We start from the raw sequence: 23,740 nt of genomic DNA, 5'->3' as shown, positions 1-23,740 counted from the left end.
CAGTAAATCATTTCCTTGCTACAAGTCCCAATTGGCATGCATCACTACTGAAGATGCCAGACTGCAAATACATCTCTGTATTCCTGATTAACTGCTGGAAGATATCCATGTTCCACACACACACACACACACACACACACACACACACAGTCAAAATTGTTGGTACCCCTCGTTAAATGAAAGAAAAACCCACAATGATCACAGAAATAACTTGAATCTGACAAAAGTAATTAATAAATTAAAAATCTATGAAAATGAACAAATGAAAGTCAGTCATTGCTTTTCAACTCTGCTTCCACAGAATTTAAAAAAAAATGAAACTCATGAAATAGGCCTGGACAGAAATGATGGTACCCCTGAACATAATGTGACAAAAAGGACATGTTAAATCAAGTTGTGTCCACTAATTAGCATCACAGGTGTCTACAATCTTGTAATCAGTCAGTGGGCCTGTATATAGGGCTACAGATACTCATTGTGCTGTTTGTTGACATGGTGTCTACCACCCTTAACATGGACCAGAGGAAGCAAAGGAAAGAGTTGTCTCAGGAGATTAGAAAGAAAATTATAGACAAGCATGTTAAAGGTAAAGGTAAAGGTTATAAGACCATCTCCAAGCAGCTTGATGTTCCTGTGACTACAGTTGCACATATTATTCAGAAATTTAAGATCCATGGGACGGTAGCCAACCTCCCTGTGCGTGGCGCAGGAGGAAAAGTTATGACAAATTTAAGAGACTGATAATACGAATGGAAACAAAAGAGCCCAGGATAACTTCTAAAGAGGTTAAAGGTGAACTTCAATCTCAAGGAACATCAATGTCAGATCGCACCATCCGTCATTGTTTGATCCAAAGTGGACTTCATGGGGGACGACCAAGGAGAACACCATTGTTGAAAAAAAAAAAAAAAAAAAAAAAAAAAAAAAAAAAAAATCAAAAAAGCCAGACTGGAATTTGCCAAACTACATGTTGACAAGTCACAAAGCTTATGGGAGAATGTCCTATGGACAGATGAGACAAAAAGATCCTAGTTACTTACCGGTAACGGGATTTTACAGAGCCCATGACAGCACCACCTGAGAGAGGGTATCCGCCCACCAAGGACAGGAACCTACTGAATAAAAAGGCGGTACCTCTCCTCCGCATCAGTTTTTGTTTCAGAGCATGAGAGGGCCTCCGAAGACAGGTTAATACATAACCACCACCTCAACATATGTACTAAACACCTTAAAAAAAGTGCACACCACAGTGATAAAGGGGAGGGAATTAATAGGGTGCTGTCATGGGCTCTGTAAAATCCCGTTATCGGTAAGTAACTAGGATCTTTTCCCCTTCTCCCATGACAGCACCACCTGAGAGATTTATAGAGATCAAATACCAGAGGGAGGGATCACCGCTTGCAACACCCTTCTACCAAAGGACAAATCAGTAGAAGAGGAAAGGTCAAGACGGTAATGTTTGTAAAATGTAGCAGGGGATGACCAAGTTGCCGCCTTACATATAATGTCGATGGGCACATCCGCCTTCTCAGCCCAGGAAGCAGCTACCGCTCTGGTGGAATGGGCCTTCAGGTTCTCAGGAACCGGCAGATTGCTAGAAGAGTAGGCTAAGGTAATAGTATCCCTGACCCATCTAGCTATGGTCCCCCTTGTAACCTTAAGTCCTTTCCTAGCCCCCTGAAAGGATATAAATAAAGCGTCACTCTTTCTCCAGGCTTTTGTCACTTCCAAATACTGGACTAACACCCTCTTAACATCTAAGGTGTGAAGCTTATGTTCCTCAGAATCCCTAGGATTAGGATAGAAGGAAGGGAGAGTGATTACTTGCGTCCTATGGAACTTGGAGGCTACCTTTGGAAGATAGGCCGGGTCTGGTCTTAAGATTACTCTATCCATACATACTTGAGTGAATGGATGGTTAACGGATAGTGCGTGTAAGTCACTGACTCTACGAGCTGATGTCAGGGCCACCAATAGCGCAGTCTTTAAAGTTAAGATTTTTTCTGAAACCTTCTCTAAGGGCACGAAGGGAGGTTTGGTTAATGCTTCCAGAACTAAATTAAGGTCCCAAGGAGGCATTCTTGGAACAGGAATAGGTCTGGATCTATGACAGGCTTTAATAAATCTAATGATCCATCTATTTGCTGCCAAGTCATAATTATACAGTGCCCCCAGAGCCGATACCTGTACTTTAAGAGTACTGGTGGCTAGTCCCATGTTTAACCCCTTCTGGAGGAATTCTAGTATGGCCTCAATAGGAATCCTCCCTTTGGCAGACTGACCCGAGGTAGACAAGAACTTAGCCCAGGTTCTACCATAGATTCTAGTTGTTATCGGCTTTCTACTTGCTAGAAGGGTAGTAACAAGATCCGGAGAAAACCCCCTTTGCGTCAATAGCGACCTCTCAAAATCCAAGCCGTCAAATGCAGGCCCGCTCTTTGGGGATGACAGACTGGGCCCTGCCTGAGGAGATCCGGGATGTCCGGAAGAACCCATGGATCTGCTTGGGACATTCTCTTCATCCAAGTGAACCATGGTCTCTTGGGCCAGAACAGGGCGATCAATATAACCCTCGCCCGTTCCTCTCGGATCTTCCTCAGGATAGTAGGGATCAGTACTAAAGGGGGAAAGGCATAAGCTAGAGTGAAATTCCACTGAATCTGCAGCGCGTCCACCGCAAACGCCCCCTCTTTTGGATTCAGGGAGCAAAAGGTTTCGGTCTTCCGATTGTGTCTGTTTGCAAACAGATCTATCTGGGGCTGTCCCCACCGATCCACAATCTGCTGAAAAACGGCTGGATTCAACTCCCACTCTCCTTGTTTCAAGATGTGACGACTCAAGAAATCGGCCTTTATGTTCTCTTCCCCTTTTATATGCAGTGCCGAGAGCGTAACCAGCCGACTCTCGGCAAACCTGAAGATCTGATCCGCTATTAACATCAGAGGGAGAGACCTGGTACCCCCCTGATGATTGATGTAGGCGACTGTTGATTTGTTGTCTGACATTATCCTGACGTGAGGACCCTGAAGAACAGAACTGAATTCTTTTAGCGCGTTTCTGGCTGCCAACAGCTCTTTCATGTTGGAAGAGAGACTTGTCTCGCTGTCCGACCAGAGGCCTTGTACAGAACGATCCCTTAGGTGAGCTCCCCAACCTTCCGCACTTGCGTCTGTTGTAATTGTATCTGACACCTGGAAGGTCCAAGGAACCCCCAAAGATAGGTTGACCGGAGATGTCCACCAGTCCAGGGAGTTGATCACAACATCTGGAAGAGATATTTTCCCATTCAGGCGACCTTTGAGCCGCCTGTCCGCTGCCAGAATCTCCTGTTGAAGACATCTGGAATGGTGCTGGGCCCACTGAACCGCCGGGATGCAAGACGTCATTGTACCCAACAGAGACATTGCACTCCTCAGGGTCATGGTCGGATTGCTGACAACCTGAGATGTTAGGGATCTGATCTTCAGTTTCTTTTCCTCTGGCAGAAGACAGGTTTGGTTTTCTGAGTCCAGAATGAGACCCAGGAAAGACTGAACCCTCTTTGGCTCCAGCCTTGACTTCTCCAGATTTAACAGCCAACCTAGGCGTCTTAGACTGGCCATGACGTCCGCCAGGGCTAGAGCACAGAGTTGACTTGATCTGCCCACTACTAAGAAGTCGTCCAGATAAGGGATGACCAAAATATCTCTTTCCCTCAAGTGCGCTGTGACCTCCAGAATGATTTTTGTGAAGACTCTCGGCGCCATGGAAATGCCAAAGGGAAGAGCTGCGAACTGAAAATGCCTTACGTGCCTGCCGAATTGTACAGCTACTCTTAGAAACTGTTGATGATCTGGCAAAATCGGGACGTGGTAGTAGGCGTCCTTCAGATCGAGGACGCACATAAAACAGTCCAGAAATAACATCTTTATGGCCGATTTTATTGTTTCCATCTTGAAAGGCCTGTAGATTAAATGGTCGTTCAGTCTCTTTAAGTTCGCAATGGTCCTGAAGGAGCCGTCCGGCTTCTTTATTAGGAAGAGAGTCGAATAGAATCCTCTTCCTTGCTTGGGTGCAGGTGTTTCCACCAGAACTCCTTTCCTGAGCAGAGAGAGAACTTCCTGCTGTAAGGCTATCTGTTCCGCTAAACCTCTGGGGGCTGATATTTTGACAGTGTTCTTGGGCCTGCTTTTGAACTCTAATGTGAGCCCCCTCCTGATTATCCCTAAGATCCAAGAATTGGATGAAATTTCCTTCCAGGCAGGCAGGAAGTGGGACAATCTTCTTCCCACCTGGGGGGGAACTGTCACTTAGGGGCTTTCTTATTCTCGGAGGAGGGACCCCCAAACATGAAGCCTCTGCTATACGGCTTTCGGTCTTTCCAGCTACCTTGGTCTCTGGGAGCTTTACTGCGGCTGTATTTTCTCTTCCGAAAGGAACTGTTAAATCGGGAACCAGACACCGTGGGAAATCCATGTTTTTTGTCTGCGGCTTTATCTAGGATGTCATCTAGACCTTTGCCGAACAAGAAGTCCCCCTCACAAGGGATTGAGCACAGTTTAGACTTTGACTGCACATCTCCTGGCCAGCTCTTGAGCCATAGTGCCCTACGGGCTGCATTAGAGAGGTTTGCAGACCGGGCAGCCAGCCTAACTGAATCTGCCGATGCATCTGCCAGGAATGCAGCCGCTCCCTGCACAAGAGGAAGGTCTGATAGAATTTTCTCCCTGGACACATTCCCCCTGATCTGGTCTTCCAATTGTTGAAGCCAGATTATCATAGATCTAGCAGTGCAGGTCACTGCTACTGCCGGTTTAAGGGCCCCTGCTGACGACTCCCAGGTTTGCTTAAGGAAGGACTCCGCTTTTTTATCCAGCGGGTCTTTTAAGGCTCCTAAATCCTCAAAGGGCAGAGTGTATTTTTTTGAAGATTTTGAAATGGCCACGTCAATCTTAGGGGTTTTGTCCCATTTAGCCACATCCTCATCCTCAAAGGGGTACCTCCGCTTGGAGGATGACGGCAGCTGACCCTTCCTCTCCGGTTTCTTCCATTCCCTTTCTATCAGAGATTTAATCCTGTCATTGACCGGGAATGAGCGTCTCCTCCTTTGGTCTAAGCCCCCGAACATAACATCCTGGACTGTTCTGGGCACTTTGGTATCGGTAATACCCATAGTCCCTCTGACGGCTTTAACTAGTCTCTCAGTATTATCAACCGAAAAACAAGGTCTGCCCCCCCCATCATCATCCGAAGACGATGAGGAGTGATTAGAGGAGGAAGGCAGTTCTCTCGTAAAACGGGACTCCACTGATTCCTCTGATTCTGAAGAAACTAGTTTCCGCTTCTTCTTTTTGAGTGAGGTTAAGCCTCTTAAAGACTCTCTGACCTCTGTCTGGATTAGATCCTTTAATTCTAAAGAAAATCTGGGGGACTCCTCTGCAATGGTTTTCTGAATACAGTCCGAGCATAGGTTTTTGGCATAGGAGGTGGGAAGACCGATTTTGCATAAAGCACACTCTCCCTGTTTTTACTTTTAGCACTACACTTCTTTGCCTCCTGCCCCAAGAAATAAAAGGAGAAGAAGGAGGAAAAGAGAGAGAGAGAGAAGAGCACATTATTCAAGGTGAGCTTTCACGAAGATCACTCACCACACTGCCGTTCAGACTAGGGTACCGGAGGCGGTGGTTGCCGTTCACATGAGGGCTCCCATCTGGCGGAGGTGGACTGACGAAGTCTTTTCTGACCAGTCTTGCCGGAACTCGTACGCCCCTCACTGCTATGACTTTGTCGATGGGAAGATTCCCGTTCCATTTGTTTGAGCTGCTTGCGCTGCTTTGATGGCTGTGGCTGCTGCTGTACTTCCTGTGGCGGTGACAGCTGCTGCCCAGGTGACTGCGGTTCCTCATTCATCATGGCGGGGATGCAGACACCGCCATCCTGATTGCTCCCCATCCTTAAAAGCAGTAGGGCTCCACCTCCTTTAGGCTCCTCCCCTTCCGGCAGCGTGCTCATCTCAAATCTCTTTTTTTTTTTTAAATTTTAGCCAGCTGGCGCGCTACCCGCAGATCCACCGCAGCCCAGCGGCACCCGGCGCGCTTGCAGCGGGATGACAGCTTCCCACCCGCGCATGCGCAGACCCGGTTTCCGGCGCACTCCGTGATAGGGCGCGTCAGCACCCTGCGCGTGCGCAGCCCGGACTTCCGGCGTGCTCCGTCACAGGGTGCGACGCGACCCCCACGTGCGCAGCCCGGAAGACCTGCCGGCCGGCGCGCTCAGTTCATCTTTGCGAGGCGCAGACCCGGCCGCAGGCCCCGGCGCACGCGGGGAGGAATCCAAAAAAAAACAGCACCTCCTCCCCACACGCAGACCCGGGCAGCAGCCAGACGGGCTGGGAACAGGGACCATCTGCTGCTTCCACGGCCTCCAGGCCGCACCGTCCATAATCCAGGTACGTGAGGTACCACCTGGTGAGGCTCCCATCAGGGACAGGAACCAAAAACTGATGCGGAGGAGAGGTACCGCCTTTTTATTCAGTAGGTTCCTGTCCTTGGTGGGCGGATACCCTCTCTCAGGTGGTGCTGTCATGGGAGAAGGGGAAAATGGAAGTTTTTGGCAAGGCACATCATCTCTATGTTCACAGATGGAAAAATGAAGCATATAAAGAAATGAACACTGTCCCTACTGTGAAACATGGAGGAGGCTCTGTTCTCTTCTGGGGCTGCTTTGCTGCATCAGGCACAGGGTGTCTTGAATCTGTGCACGGGTACAATGAAATCTCAAGACTATCAAGGAATTCTAGAGAGAAATGTGCTGCCCAGTGTCAGAAAGCTTGGTCTCAGTCGCAGGTCATGGGTCTTGCAACAGGATAATGACCCAAAACACACAGCTAAAAACACCCAAGAATGGCTGAGGCTATGTGCCCACGATGCAGAAATGAAGCAGAAAATTTCTGCAGCATTTCTGCATCTCCATGGCAGAAAAAACGCATGCAGATTGTGCATGCGTTTTTCCTGCAGAATACATGCGGATCCACATGCGTTTCCGCATGCAGCTTGACAAGCGCTTTCCAGGCGATAGCATCACTTGGAAAGTGCTTGACAACTAGGTCACACTGTATAAATCCATGCAAACAGCCTGGATTTATACAGTGTGAACCGTAAAAATTAAAACAAATAAAGCTATACTCACCCCCGAGGCCCCGGTGTGTGCTGCAGCGCTGCTTCCTGGCTGGTTCCCGGCTGCCGGCATATCGCGAGACAGAGCGGTGAAGGGCCTGCGGTCACATGACTGTGACGTCACCGCAGGTCCTCAAGCGATGCCGGCATTCAGAGAGAAGCCTTCGGAAAGGTGAGTATAAACTTTGTTATTTTATTCTTTTTTTACAGGTATAATGGTACCCAGGTCTGGATGAGAGTCTTCTCTCCTTCAGAACTGGGTACCATCCGCACATAGAAATGCATAGAAGCCGCTTGTACAAATGTATAGTCGCGGTTTCTATGTGTCTCAATGCAAGTCAATGGCGGGAGTTCCGCTGCGCTTCCGCAAAATTAAGTGACATGCTGCGGATTTTTGTACGCAGCATAAACGCTGCGGAAAAATCCGCAGTATGTGCATAGAACATGCTGAATCCACTTGGGGACCATGGGGTGCGGATTACCTAGCGTTTCACAAGCGTTTATGCTGCGGAAATTCCGCAGCATAAACGCTTGAAAAACGCTACGTGGGCACACAGCCTAAGAGGAAAACATTGGACTATTCTGAAGTGGCTTTCTATGAGCCCTGACCTAAATCCTATTGAGCATCTTTGGAAAGAGCTGAAACATGCCGTCTGGAAAAGGCAACCTTCAAACACGAGACAACTGGAGCAGTTTGCTCATGAGGAGTGGGCCAAAATACCTGTCGAGAGGTGCAGAAGTCTCATTGACAGTTACAGGAATCATTTGATTGCAGTGATTGCCTCAAAACGTTGTTCAACAAAATATTAAGTTAAGAGTACCATCATTTCTGTCCAGGCCTATTTCATAAGTTTAATTTTTTTTTTTTAATTCTGCGGAAACAGGGTTGAAGAGCAATGTCTGACTTTCATTTTTTCATTTTCATAGATTTTTAATTTATTATTACTTTTGTCAAATTCAAGCTATTTCTGTGACCATTGTGGGTTTTTCTTTCATTAAACGAGGGGTACCAACAATTTTGACCATGTGTGTAGTTACTTTTCCAATGTACACATGGCTCAGCTTCATCTTTTGCTACCTGCTCCACTTGTTTGTCTGCGGTCCTGCATATACTTCTGTCCTAGTCCTCGCTGATGCATGTGTTGTCTGTCTATGGCTTAGAGAGTCCATCTCTCCACTTGAGACCTTTAAGGCTATGTTCACACATGGTGGTTTTTTCAGTGTTTTTTGCTGCAGATTTTTATGCAAATTTTCAGCTGCCATTTGCAGTATCAGCAAAGTCTATGAAAAAACAGATTTTTTTTGTTCACACATCATGGGTTTTTTTTGTTGCTTATTTTGTGCCTTATGGGATTTTGGAAAATAGAGCATGTCACTTTTCAACGTTTTTTCACCCTAAGAAGTAATGGGTGGTGAAAAAAAAAAAAAAAAAACTGAAAAAATGCAGGTACCATTTTTTTCAAGCATTATTTCAGCGTTTTTGATAGCAAAATAGAATGGGGTTCTTTTTTTTTCACAGAACTTTGTGTACATGCACAAAAAGACAGGACATTGAAAAAAAAAGCTGGAAAAAAGCACCAAAACTGCAAGAAAAATCTGCAGCAAACCTCCCTTGAGAGATCAAGTTTTGCTGCAGATTTGTGACAAAAAAAAACATGATGTGTGAACATAGCCTTAGGCTATGTGCACACTGTGCGTTTTGCGCCATTTTTTCAGAGCCAAAAAGGCTAGAGAATCCGTGTGCCAGCTAATGCAATGAAAATCCTGAAGTGCTCGGAACATGATCAGGAATTTTCCTGTCAGGAATGTCATTGTGTTTAAATCTGCAGAATGTCAATTCTTTGCGCGTTTTTGCAGCGTTTTTCATCCATAGACTCCAATTGAGTCAGTCAAATCCCCAGCAAAAAACACAGGCATAAAAATATTTGCTGCATATTTGAAGTCAATTCCAGTCAAAATGCAGCAAAAACGCACAGAGAATTGCCCGCAGGAGACTACTCCTCCCATCATCCTACGGCCACTGCCGCGGGAGCAGGCACCGCTGAGGGGAGAGTGCTGTATATACTCGAGTATAAGCAGACTTTTTCAGAACATTTTTATGGTGTGTGTGTGTGTGTGTGTGTGTGTGTGTGTGTATACACACATGTGCATCTCCCTAAATTATAATATCAAAAAAATTTCAATACAAAAAGTGAAACTCATATATTATATAGAGTCATTACAAACATAGTGATCTATTTCAAGTGTTTATTTCTGTTAATGTTGATGATTATGGCTTACAGCCAATGAAAACACAAAAGACATTGTCTCAGTAAATTAGAATACTTTATAACAACAGCTTGAAAAATGTTTTTAAAATCCGAAATGTATGTTCAGTAAATGCCCTCAATACTTGGTCAGGGCTCCTTTTGCATCAATTACTGCATCAATGCGGCGTGGCATGGAGGCGATCAGCCTGTGGCACTGATGAGGTGTTATGGAAGCCCAGGTTGCTTTGATAGCAGCCTTCAGCTCATCTCCATTGTTGGGTCTGGTGTCTCATCTTCCTCTTGACAATACCCCAGATTCTCTATGGGGTTAAGGTCAGGCGAGTTTGCTGGCCAATCAAGCACAGTGATACTGTCCTGCTTGAGAATGAAATTTCCTTGTTTGAGGAGCCATGACATCATGCGTTGCTCAGATGCTGAGATCAGCTGCTGGCAGACAGGACGAAGCGCTGGAGCAGAGGGAAGGAAGGTGAGTAGGAGTGTTTATTTTTTTCATGTGTGCAGTGAATGGGGGGCCCATGTATACCATAATTGGGGATGAGGGGGCCATGCATACCAAGATTGGAGATGAGGGGGCCATGCCTCCTATTTTACACCGAGGCTAGGTAAAATAGGAGGCAGGTCAGTGAAGGCACAGTGAGCTGTCATAAGAGCATACAGATGAATATGTAAGCAGAGCACCAGATAAAGCCAGCCCCACAGGCCACCCCGAAGCACTAGCATATCATCTCCAAACTGAAAGTAAAGATTACACAAGAACAAAAAAGATGGATTTCATCAATCAAGGTATCATTTTAATCAGTGTAATGGCACCCAACTGACAGTGTATGTACAATACTGATGACAGATGCGCTTTAACTCTCCAAATCACACCTCACCACCTGTGAACTTGACCCAATCTCATCCCACCTCATCCCTAACCTTACCACAGTCTTCATCCTAACCCTAACCCACCTCTTCAACCTGTCACTAACAACTGGTGTCTTCCCCTCATATTTCAAACATGACCCATCCTCTCTGACTAGCTATCGGCAAAATATCGCTTCTCCCCTGTGCCTCAAAACTACTGGAACAACATGTCCATTCTGAACTGTCCTCCCACCTCTCCTCCTGCTCCCTCTTTGACCGCTTACAATCTGGCTTCCGACTGCATCACTCCACTGAAACTGCCCGGACTAAAGTCACCATTGACCTACTAACCGCCAAATCCAAGCGACACTACTCTGTCCTCCTCCTTCTGGACCTGTCATCTGCCTTCTACACAGTAGACCACTCCCTTATCTCTTGGCAACACAGACTTGGTCCTATCTTCGATCTCTTCACACCTAACAGACCGGACATTCAGCGTCTCCCACTCACACACCACCTCCTCATCTCTCGGTGTTCCCCAAGGTTCAGTTCTAGGACCCCTGCTCTTTTCCATGTACACCTTCGGCCTGGGACAACTCAGTCTCACGGCTTTCAGTATCATCTCTATGCTGATGACACACAAATCTACCTCTCTGGACCCAATATCAACTCCTTACTAACCAGAATCCCACAATGTCTGTCTGCTATTCCATCCTTCTTCTCTGGTAGATTTCTAAAACTTAACATGGATAAAACTGAATTCATCTTTCCATCACCTCACTAACCCCCCCATCTGACCTATCCATCAAAGTTAAGGGCTGCCCACTCTCCCCAGTCCCACAAGCTCGCTGCCTCGGGGTAACCCTGGACTCTGATCTCTCCTTCAAACCACATATCCAAACCCTTTTATCCACATATTCCTCAGCCAAGTCTGCAAAAACATTAGTGCATGCCCTCATTATCTCCCACCTCGACTACTGCAACCTCCTGCTCTGTGGCCTCCCTTCCAACACTCTCGCATTTCTCCAATCTATCCTAAACTCTGCTGCCCGACTAATCCACCAGTCCCCCCCACTACTCCCCTGCCTCTCCCCTCTGTCAATCCCTTCATTGGCTCCCCATTACCCAGAGACTCCAGCTCAAAACACTAACCTTGGCATACAAAGCCATCCACAGCCTGTCTCCTCCATACATCTGTGACCTAGTCGCCCGGTACTTACCTGCACGCAACCTCTGATCCTCACAAGATCTCCTTGTCTATATCCCTTTTATCTCCTCTTACCACTATCGCATACAAGATTTCTCCAGTGCATCCCCCCCACTCTGGAATTCTCTACCCCAGCATATCAGACTCTCACCTACCGTGAAAACATTCAAAAGGAACCTGAAGACCCACCTCTTAAGACAAGCCTACAGCCTTTAGTAACCCTCGCTCCACCATACCGCTGCATTATCAGCTGTACCCTCACCTACTGTATCCTCACCCAACCCTTGTAGATTGTGAGCCCTCACAGGCAGGGTCCTCTCTCCTCCTGTACCAGTTGCTGACTCGTTATGTTCAAGATTATTTTAAGTGTTTTTGCTATGTATATCCAATTTTTCACATGTAAAGCGCCATGGAATAAATAGCGCAATAATAATAAATTATTATTAATAATACTCACCTACAGCTATAATCCCGATGTCCCACGGCGATCTGATCACCGGGCAGCACTCTATATATTGACGGGAGCGTCAGGACGGAGGTCACTGGTGTTCAATCAGCTGATAAGCGACGGTGACCTCACTTACGGCACTGGTGCTGCATGAGAATTAAGCAGTAAGTGAGGTCACCACCAGAGCTCATCAGCTGATTGAACTCCAGTGACCTCCGGTTCCAGCAGCTCAGCGGAATACACTGACAGGAGTGATTACACTCCTGTCAGTGTATAGCGTGCTGTCCTCTAGAACAGTCACACCAGTGATTGCTCATGCGACTGCTCTAGAAGGTGACCCAGATCGTCATAGGACACTGGATTATGTCATCATGGCGGACAGGTGAGGGATATGGTTATTTTTATTTTATTTTTTTTAACAAGCGACAATGGCTTCAGTGGAATGGGCGTTATACTCAGCTAACATTTTTTTTTTTTTTTTTTAAATAAATAAAATTCCACAGGTTTTAATAATTTAAAATACTTTATTCGGCCAGTGTCTTTATTTTAAAAACTTCAGTAAGGGGTTAGTAATGAGGGCGTCTTATAGCCGCCCTCTATTACTAACCCCTGAGCTTGATGTCATCAGCCAATACAAGGCAGACATGAATCCCAACCCTATTACCCCACTTGTCACCGCAGCAGGGCAAGTGGGAAAAGCGGAGGCTAAGCGTCAGATTTGGCGCATCTTATGGATGCGCCATTTCTGGGGCAGCTGAGAGCAGATATTATTAGCCTCTGAGGATCCATGGCCCCTTCTCTGGCTTTTAATATCAGCCTTCAGCTGTCTGCCTAGCCTTTGCTGGTTAGATTTTATAGAAGGACCCTATGCCAATTTTTTTCTGGGGTCCCCCTGTAATCTAACCAGTAAAGACTAAGCTAACAGTTGTGGGCTGTTATTAATAGCCAGGGAACATATTTGGCTAATGGCCCCTTCCCCGGCTAGTAATATCAGCCCCCACTGGTTGGCTTTCCCTCTCATGGTTATGAAAATGACATGGGAGTCCACTCCCATTTTTTTAATTTAAGAGTATGTGCCCACGATCCGGACATAGCAGCGCTTTGGATGCAGCATATTTTTGCTGCGTTCTATTGAACGGAGGTAAATCCGCATGTGTTCACTGAACCATGCGGATTTACCGCATTCAATACATTCTAGTGGTCAAATTTCTGTTGCGGAGACTAGTGACTCCGCAAGAGAAATTGACATGCTGCGGTCCTGAAAGACGTGCAGCATGTCAGTGTCTACGGGTGATCCGCAGCCTCAGATGCACACATAGTGGACAAGGGATTTCTAGAAATCCCATCCACTATGCTGTAACATCTGGCCGCTGCAGGTTTGACGCTACATAAATACGCAGCATTTCCTGATCATGGGCACGTACCAAAACATGTTCATTTCTGTAGCGGAGATTTAGATTGATTGAAATGTCATTACATGCGGTGGATCCGCATGTACTGACAACACAAGTGTGGCATTAGGAGTAATGGGATTAGGGTAAATGGGATTAGGTGACACCTAACCCTAGCTTTAAGGCCCCGTCACACTTAGCGACGCTGCAACGATCCCGACAACGATACGACCTGTCAGGGATCGTTGCTGCGTTGCTATGTGGTCGCTGGTGAGCTGTCAAACAGGCAGGCTCACCAACGATCAGGGGAGCAGCGACATCGTGGAAAGAATCTTTCCACGATGTCCTGCTCCAGTTACCAGCCTGCTGAAGCAGGAGCAGGCTGGTAACCATGATAAACATCGGGTTACTAGGGGCACACGCGCACCTAGTAACCCGTTGTTTATCATGGTTACCACTCTGCTACGGTGAGCGGGAAGTTAAAGCTCACTTTAGCAGGCTCGTAACCATGATAAACAACGGGTTACTAGGTGCGCGTGTGCCCCTAGTAACCCGATGTTTATCATGGTTACCAGCCTGATCGCTGCTCCCGCTGGTCACACACAGCGATGTGTGCTGACCAGCGGGAGGGCAACGACCAAAAAATGGTCCAGGACACTTTGCAGCAATCAGCGACCTCACAGCAGGGGCCTGATCGCTGCAAAGTGTCACACATTGCGACATCGCTGGTGAGGTCGCTGTTGCGTCACCAAAACCGTGACACAGCAGCGATCTCACTATGTGAGACGGGGGCTTTAGTAATGAAGAGGTGTCAGCCAGACACCCTCATGACTAATTAAAGAGTTAAATAAATACACACTGAGAATAAAACACTTTATTTGAAATAAAACAGACACATTCTTTAATCATTTAAATTAGCCAATATACTCACCCAGTTACGACGGTAATTCAAGGGTTAAAGCGAAGTCCCACGTTTCTTTTTTCAAATATCTTTATTTAGCTCCAAAAATCATTCATTGCTGTACAAAAACACATAAAACAAATGCACCAAAATTGCGGCAAATAAGCGTTTTTGCTGCCAAGAGATGCAGAAACCTTGCAGAAATTTCTGCAATCAAATACTGAACGTGCGCACATAGCTTTAGAGCTTGTTCACCCGCTGCTATTTTACTGAAGAAAAAAAAAAACAAAAAAAAACACAGCATTTTACTGTACCAGCAAAGTGAACACGAACCCATGCCCTAACAGGAAATAGTGATACTGCATGGAAAAAAAAATCAGTCACCGACATCTGCAACTTTTCTGTAGAAACTTGCATAATCTCTAGGACAAAATGTGATTTTACATAAAGTTTTTATGGAAAAATACCACCTTCAGGGTAAGAACGGATTAAGATGACTGCATGAAAAATCAGGCCAGTCATGTCCGCAGGTCTGTGTGCTCGTACATATGGCGGGAGCAGGAGTTGCCGGCTGTAAGCATGCTAGTCTGGCCAGGGCTAGGCAACGCTGAAATTCTTTTCACACAAATCATTGGGTTGTGCGGAAAATCGCCAAACACACGGACAGCACACTGACACAGCATCACTGCTCACTGACACTGGAGGAGGGAAGGAAGAGCCGCGGAGACTTCAATGGGAGATAAGTTGCAGAAGTGTTTGTCCTGGCAGTGGCTTTCACCCCTGTCCCTGTTGAAAACACATGAATGCTTGGCGGAGCACTCATATATGGGACAAGCAAGAGATGTTCGGCCGAACACCACAGCTCCATATGGTTTACATCTACCTTTGAGTATCTTAAATATTCTGTTGCGCCTCATTCAGATGTTCAGGATTTTTTCTGTACACAAAACTCAAGACTTCCATTTTGGATCTGATGCCATCTGTGATTTTCACTGATGCTCAGGCTTGTATGGGTAATTTTGATGACTTGGACTAAAAACGGAAATGTCTCCGTCATTTTTTTTTTTGGGGGAGGTCACAGTCCGAAAACAAACAAAAAAAAAAACAACACTGATAAGTGTACAGCTCCATAGATTATAATGGGTACATGTTCCGTGAAAATCATGGATAGAAAACATACGTCTGAATGAGGCTTTGGAATATAGCAGAACGACCTGCGCTCCATGGAACGCCTCCTGTTTGCCGTCTTGAGGTAACAGGAAAGAGGAAGTCCCCCGTTCTAGAAACTTGTGGGGGTTCCAGTGGTAGGACCACCACCAATCAGTTACCACCTATCCAGTGGAGAGGTTAGAACTCTTTTGTCTGGAAATCTTTCTTTAATATATAATCAGCTTAAAGGGGTGAAGTGTATTTCAGATCCTAAAAAATACAAAACACTGTAATTTATGCAACTCCAGACTACTAATGTTTACTGCCAAAATATACAGACAATTACCATCGAAATCTGGACATGTAAAAGACAAAAAGACTGAATGCAGAACTTGGTGATAACGGAACACAAAGCACTTAAGTGAATTAGAGGACAGTAATGCTATTGGCTTTTACAGTCTAGACATGATTATGTGGCTATTAAGGTTCGTGATAACAGATCGGGAGAGGAGATTTCCTCTACCTGTTAGAGGATGGGTAATACAGTGAGGTTGTGCCTGGTGGTACGCAGGAAGGGGGGGGGGGCACCCTCCCAGCAGGAAGGGGGGGGGGCACCCTCCCAGCAGGAAGGGGGGGGGTGGGGCACCCTCCCAGCAGGAAGGGGGGGGGGTGGGGCACCCTCCCAGCAGGAAGGGGGGGGGGGGTGGGGGGGCACCCTCCCAGCAGGAAGGGTGGGGGGGGTGGGGGGGCACACTCCCAGCAGGAAGGGTGGGGGGGGTGGGGGGGCACACTCCCAGCAGGAAGGGGGGGGGTGGGTGGGGCACACTCCCAGCAGGAAGGGGGGGGTGGGGGGGGGCACACTCCCAGCAGGAAGGGGGGGTGGGGGGGCACGCTCCCAGCAGGACGAAGGGGGGGGGGGTTACGCTCCCAGCAGGACGAAGGGGGGGGGGGTTACGCTCCCAGCAGGACGAAGGGGGGGGGGTTACGCTCCCAGCAGGACGAAGGGGGGGGGGTTACGCTCCCAGCAGGACGAAGGGGGGGGGGGTTACGCTCCCAGCAGGACGAAGGGGGGGGGGGGGGTTACGCTCCCAGCAGGACGAAGGGGGGGGGGGGGGTTACGCTCCCAGCAGGACGAAGGGGGGGGGGGGGGGGGTTACGCTCCCAGCAGGACGAAGGGGGGGGGGGGGGTTACGCTCCCAGCAGGACGAAGGGGGGGGGGGGTTACGCTCCCAGCAGGACGAAGGGGGGGGGGGGTTACGCTCCCAGCAGGACGAAGGGGGGGGGGGGTTACGCTCCCAGCAGGACGAAGGGGGGGGGGGTTACGCTCCCAGCAGGAAGGCGGGGGGGGGGTACGCTCCCAGCAGGAAGGCGGGGGGGGGTACGCTCCCAGCAGGAAGGCGGGGGGGGGTACGCTCCCAGCAGGAAGGCGGGGGGGGGGGGGGGGTACGCTCCCAGCGGGAAGGCGGGGGGGGGGGTACGCTCCCAGCAGGAAGGCGGGGGGGGGGGGTACGCTCCCAGCAGGAAGGCGGGGGGGGGGGGGGTACGCTCCCAGCAGGAAGGCGGGGGGGGGGGTACGCTCCCAGCAGGAAGGCGGGGGGGGGGGGGGGTACGCTCCCAGCAGGAAGGCGGGGGGGGGTACGCTCCCGGCAGGAAGGCGGGGGGGGGGTACGCTCCCAGCAGGAAGGCGGGGGGGGTACGCTCCCAGCAGGAAGGCGGGGGGGGGGTACGCTCCCAGCAGGAAGGCGGGGGGGGGTACGCTCCCAGCAGGAAGGCGGGGGGGGGGGGTACGCTCCCAGCAGCATGTTACACTGGCACATTGTGCTATTGGTTCCTGGAATCAGAGAGCACAGATCGGGCGTATATCACTGTATTACTAAGCAGAATATCAGGTCGGGGCTTGCTGATCGGCTCCTATAGGCTGCTCGGCTTCCAGCATGATCTCATTCTCTCACACACAACGCCCATTACATGTCACTGATGCTACAAAACAAACTCCCACTGGGAGAAAACTCTCCCTCTCCCACCGGAGATCCAGCCATAATAAACTCTTCTGCTTTCTTTTATAATCCCACGCAGGGTGCGTCGAGTTCTTCACAGCATTGTCCTAATACTGACTATTGTTTGTTATATTCAACATCAGCGAGAAAAAGGGAAAATAAATATCCTACTAATTTCATTCATTAGCACCTAATTAATCAATATTATGTAATTGTTGTCTATACAGCAGCACAGCCACATCTGGGCAAGGACAAAAGATCCGGAAGTTTATATTCCCCATATGAAGTAGAATTCTATCTTTCGTTCTCTGTTATCAGCCATTCCAGGCTGAATGCCACTGACCCCACAATGATCAACACTATGTCATATGGAGAAATATTTAATATTTTAGTAAATATACATATGTGTGATGATATGAGTATATATATATATATATATATATATATATATATATATATATATATATATATATATATATATATATATACACACACACACTCCAGGGCCCTTTAACCCTTTCAGTATTCCGTTTCACTGCAGAACGCTTCAAGTACAATCCATGCTGCCAGTGGGCCGGGCATGATTATTGATCACTACTGGAGCAGACAGGAATAACCGGTATTCCTCGGAAACAACTCTAAGCCAAATAACTAATCGCAACTCCTCCCTAATCTGATGTGTCGCTGCTACAATTGGTCTTAGCTCCCAAAATAACCAGGGGTGGCTGATCACATAAATGGCTGAAGTCATTTACAACCAATTAATGAATGGAGAGAAAGACTTGGCTGGGGCTCAGATCTTGGGGCGCTGATCCTAATATTGACTCCCTACAGGCAATCGCTGCTTTGTCAGGTGGGTCATTAGGTGTTTCCACCTGCACTGGCACAGCTTCGTGACCCAGCTGTTCTACATACACGGGAAGGGTCAGAACAGGGCATCAAATACAAATATCACAATAAAAAACAATGTTATCCAATAGTATGTAGGTGGCAGCTTTTATAGCACAACATCCCAGAGTGGCTGATAACAGAAAACAATACATTGTATTCACCTGCACAGTACTGTGCAGATGAATACAATCTATTGTTTTCTGTTATCAGCCACTGAATTGTACTGTAACTTTAAATATAACTATAGGTTACAAATCATAGGAACGGATCAATGTGTTAGCTGTAGTAAAAGATAGATATATATATATATATATATATATATATATATATATATATATATATATATAATGTGTGAATGGGGCAGAGGAGCTTGCACTCCATCCCGGTGGATCATGTAGTGCCATAGTACTGCTATACTGGGCTGTATATCAGCCTGGCACACTTACAGCGGGCACAGGGCTGTGACATTGGGAGTGTACAGAAGTGACCTGTGACCGGTAGCTGAGGCCGCCCTGCCCCGCACTTACCTTCCACCTGGAGGAAAGCGCAGAAAGTGAGTAAAGTGCGGAGAAGTGCCCCGGGGCCGCGCATGGTGCTCCCGCTGCCGCTCACTGGATTTTGGCTGTTCCGGGAGGATTTCGCTCTGGGACTGTTCTCTGAGGCTGAGATTGCAGATTAGAATCATGTGACCGCGGGCTCAGCCAATCAGCGCGGGTTGTGAGGCAGAGGAGGCCGCGGCGCTGTGGATGCAGTGACGGGCGGGAGGACTGTTGTGTCTGCTCCGGCCGCGCTGCCTGTCAGTCACACAGGTGGACCAGTGGGGGAAGGAGGGAACTTACTATTCCGACTCTCTTAGTTTTCTGTTTTACATCTACACAGAAGCTTCTGCTCTTCTGCTGTGGAACTACACGTCCCAGCATCCCATAAAGAGCCTGTGTGTTCCCTGCTCACACCATGTATAGGCTATGTGCACACAGTGCGTTTTTGACAATGACCTGCCGCCACTCATAGTGATTGGAGCAGCGGTCTGCAGCCTTCCCATCGACAGTGATTGGAGCGGCGGTCTGCAGCCGTCCCATAGACAGTGATTGGAGCGGCGGTCTGCAGCCGTCCCATAGACAGTGATTGGAGCGGCGGTCTGCATCCGTCCAATAGACAGTGATTGGAGCGGCGGTCTGCATCCATCCCATAGACAGTGATTGGAGCAGCGGTCTGCATCCGTCCCATAGACAGTGATTGGAGCTGCGGTCTGCATCCGTCCCATAGACAGTGATTGGAGCGGCGGTCTGCATCCGTCCCATAGACAGTGATTGGAGCGGCGGTCTGCATCCGTCCCATAGACAGTGATTGGAGTGGCGGTCTGCATCCGTCCCATAGACAGTGATTGGAGCGGCGGTCTGCAGCCGTCCCATAGACAGTGATTGGAGCGGCGGTCTGCAGCCGTCCCATAGACAGTAGTTGTCCCATAGACAGTGATTGTAGCGGCGGTCTGCAGCCGCCCCATAGACAGTGATTGGAGCGGCGGTCTGCATCCGTCCCATAGACAGTGATTGGAGCGGCGGTCTGCATCCGTCCCATAGACAGTGATTGGAGCTGCGGTCTGCATCCGTCCCATAGACAGTGATTGGAGCGGCGGTCTGCAGCCGTCCCATAGACAGTGATTGGAGCGGCGGTCTGCAGCCGTCCCATAGACAGTGATTGGAGCGGCGGTCTGCATCCGTCCCATAGACAGTGATTGGAGCGGCGGTCTGCATCCGTCCCATAGACAGTGATTGGAGCGGCGGTCTGCATCTGTCCCATAGACAGTGATTGGAGCGGCGGTCTGCAGCCGTCCCATAGACAGTGATTGGAGCGGCGGTCTGCAGCCGTCCCATAGACAGTGATTGGAGCGGCGGTCTGCAGCCGTCCCATAGACAGTGATTGGAGCGGCGGTCTGCAGCCGTCCCATAGACAGTGATTGGAGCGGCGGTCTGCAGCCGTCCCATAGACAGTGATTGGAGCGGCGGTCTGCAGCCGTCCCATAGACAGTGATTGGAGCGGCGGTCTGCAGCCGTCCAATAGACAGTGATTGGAGCGGCGGTCTGCATCCGTCCCATAGACAGTGATTGGAGCAGCGGTCTGCATCCGTCCCATAGACAGTGATTGGAGCTGCGGTCTGCATCCGTCCCATAGACAGTGATTGGAGCGGCGGTCTGCATCCGTCCCATAGACAGTGATTGGAGCGGCGGTCTGCATCCGTCCCATAGACAGTGATTGGAGTGGCGGTCTGCATCCGTCCCATAGACAGTGATTGGAGCGGCGGTCTGCAGCCGTCCCATAGACAGTGATTGGAGCGGCGGTCTGCAGCCGTCCCATAGACAGTAGTTGTCCCATAGACAGTGATTGTAGCGGCGGTCTGCAGCCGCCCCATAGACAGTGATTGGAGCGGCGGTCTGCATCCGTCCCATAGACAGTGATTGGAGCGGCGGTCTGCATCCGTCCCATAGACAGTGATTGGAGCTGCGGTCTGCATCCGTCCCATAGACAGTGATTGGAGCGGCGGTCTGCAGCCGTCCCATAGACAGTGATTGGAGCGGCGGTCTGCATCCGTCCCATAGACAGTGATTGGAGCGGCGGTCTGCATCCGTCCCATAGACAGTGATTGGAGCGGCGGTCTGCATCTGTCCCATAGACAGTGATTGGAGCGGCGGTCTGCAGCCGTCCCATAGACAGTGATTGGAGCGGCGGTCTGCAGCCGTCCCATAGACAGTGATTGGAGCGGCGGTCTGCAGCCGCCCCATAGACAGTGATTGGAGCGGCGGTCTGCAGCCGTCCCATAGACAGTGATTGGAGCGGCGGTCTGCAGCCGTCCCATAGACAGTGATTGGAGCGGCGGTCTGCAGCCGTCCCATAGACAGTGATTGGAGCGGCTGTCTGCAGCCGCCCCATAGACAGTGATTGGAGCGGCGGTCTGCAGCCGCCCCATAGACAGTGATTGGAGCGGCGGTCTGCAGCCGCCCCATAGACAGTGATTGGAGCGGCGGTCTGCAGCCATCCCATAGACAGTGATTGGAGCGGCGGTCTGCAGCCGTCCCATAGACAGTGATTGGAGAAGTGGTGTGTGACATCAGTCATTCGGAGCTATGCAGGACCCCATTGTGGCAGCAGTGGGGTCTCAGTAGGCTTCAGTCTTGGGATAAGCCTTTTCGCTGCCATCCATGTGGGCACTTGTATGTCGGTATATAGTGTTTGCACCAAGGTCATGTACTGTACATCTGCTGTGTGCACAAATGTAGCTTCGTTCTGGTATATTTTATGCCATTATGGGATGTCCCTCATATACTAACGCTGACCGTGCACATTACATACTGGTCCATTTACACTGCGCTGTGTGCAGCATTACACGACCGACAACTCGTATGCTGGTTAGCTGCCTGTTTACACAGAGTGCTGCGTTTCAGATGTGTGCTGAGCGATCAGTGCACATAGGCTGCCATTTTTCTCTGCATCTCGTGTCCTGTTTATACAGAAAGATGTGCTGCCGAGAATGATGTTCTTTTGTGCAAAGAAAAAGACCATTTCTCCGCCCAGCTGAGTAATTTGCTCCTTTATCGGGTGATCGGCAGCCCGTTTAGATTGCACGATTATTGTGAAATGACTGTTCCTAAGGGCGCAGTCAGACAGCCGTATAAATCAGCGAGATCAGAGCGCAGTGCACGGACTGGACGGCGGCTTTGCTCAGTACATGACTTTACTAACTCTCCCCTTCCACTCTCTGACCATAATCTTCTTTCATTCTCTGTCAAGAACTGTGACTCTACTCAAGACACTCCCACCGTCCACACTTATAGAAATTTACGCGCCGTTAACACCCAGAAATTTATAAAAAGGTTGCAATCATCATTGGCCCCAATCTCCTCCCTCTCATGTCCCGACTCTGCATTGAAGCATTATAACAAAATAATTCTATGCGCCCTGGATGAAGCCGCACCTCCTACACAAAGAAAAATTCGGCATAGACTGCGACAACCCTGGCACACGCCTCAAACACGTCTTCTCCAGAGGTGCTCCAGGTGCGCTGAACGGCTGTGGAGAAAATCAAATCTGCCCGAAGATTTCCTGCACTATAAATTTATGCTGAAAACATATAACTCTGCCCTTCACCTCTCCAAACAAACCTATTTTAACAACCTCATAATCTCACTTTCCAATAATCCTAAACGACTCTTTGACACGTTTCATTCTCTCCTCAATCAAACAACACAGGCCCCGACCACCGACCTCAGCGCTGACCATATCCGACAGGAAATTTTCTCCCAATCCCCAAATGTTATGCATGCTCTCCCCCGCCACATTGTATCTTGCTCATTTTCTGACTTCGAACCAGTCACGGAAGATGAAGTGATCAGGCTCCTTGCATCTTCTCGCCCTACCACCTGCACCAGTGACCCTATTCCCTCACATCTTCAGTCCCTTGCTCCAGCTGTCACCACTCACCTAACTAAAATTTTCAACCTTTCCCTCTCATCTGGTATCTTTCCCTCTTCTTTTAAACACGCCAGCATACAACCATTACTTAAAAAACCATCCCTCGACCAGAACTGCACGGCCAACTACAGACCTGTTTCCAATCTTCCCTTTATCTCTAAACTCCTGGAACGCCTGGTCCATTCCCGTCTAATCCGCTATCTCTCAGACAACTCTCTTCTTGACCCTTTACAATCTGGTTTCCGCTCTTTACATTCTACTAAAACTGCCCTCACTAAAGTCTCTAATGATTTACTAAAAGCTAAATCTAATGGTCACTACTCCCTGCTGATTCTCCCGGATCTCTCTGCAGCATTCGACACTGTGGATCATCAGCTCCTCCTCACTATGCTCCGCACTATTGGCCTCAAGGACACTGTTCTCTCCTGGTTCTCCTCTTATCTCTCTGACCTCTCCTTCTCTGTGTCTTTTGCCAGCTCCTCCTCCTCCCTACTTCCCCTTACTGTCAGGGTTCCTCAAGGATCAGTCCTAGGCCCCCTTCTTTTCTCCTTATACACCGCCCCTATTGGACAAACAATCAGTAGATTCGGTTTTCAGTACCATCTCTATGCCGATGACACCCAATTATACACCTCTGCTCCGGACATCACCCCTGCATTACTACAAAAGACCAGTGATTGTCTTTCTGCTGTGTCTAACATCATGTCCTCCCTCTGCCTAAAACTGAATCTGTCAAAAACTGAACTACTTGTCTTTCCTCCCTCCACTAACCTACCTGTGCCCAATATTGCCATTTCCGTTTGTGGCTCAACCATTACTCCCCAGCAACAAGCCCCCTGTCTTGGGGTCATTTTTGATTCAGATCTTTCTTTCACTCCTCACATCAAATCACTCGCTCGATCATGTCATCTACACCTCAAAAACATCTCAAGAATCAGGACTTTTCTCACCTTTAACTCAGCAAAAACTCTTACTGTAGCTCTTATTCATTCTCGTCTTGACTATTGCAACGCTCTACT

General features: G+C 48.7%; 1 protein-coding gene across 4 annotated transcripts in view; it reads right to left on the bottom strand.

Moving 5' to 3' along the window:
* The window catches only part of MFGE8 (milk fat globule EGF and factor V/VIII domain containing), a 64,936-nt gene extending 45,977 nt beyond the window's left edge, over window positions 1–18,959 (bottom strand). For 2 of the 4 annotated variants that reach the window (XM_073653265.1, XM_073653268.1), the window contains exon 1: window positions 18,782–18,959. In XM_073653265.1, the coding sequence (XP_073509366.1) occupies window positions 18,782–18,845 (64 nt within the window). In that variant the 5' untranslated portion in view covers window positions 18,846–18,959. The remainder of the gene's footprint in view (window positions 1–18,781) is intronic. The other 2 variants (XM_073653267.1, XM_073653269.1) reach the window with 1 other exon arrangement.
* Between the last annotated feature and the right edge of the window lie 4,781 nt (window positions 18,960–23,740).

This window comes from Phyllobates terribilis, unplaced genomic scaffold, assembly GCF_046119375.1.
Source record: "Phyllobates terribilis strain yellow unplaced genomic scaffold, ASM4611937v1 Scaffold_11__3_contigs__length_659146591, whole genome shotgun sequence".
NCBI lineage: Eukaryota > Metazoa > Chordata > Amphibia > Anura > Dendrobatidae > Phyllobates > Phyllobates terribilis.
Note: the sequence above shows the minus strand (reverse complement) of the source record. Positions and strands in the feature narration are given on the sequence as shown.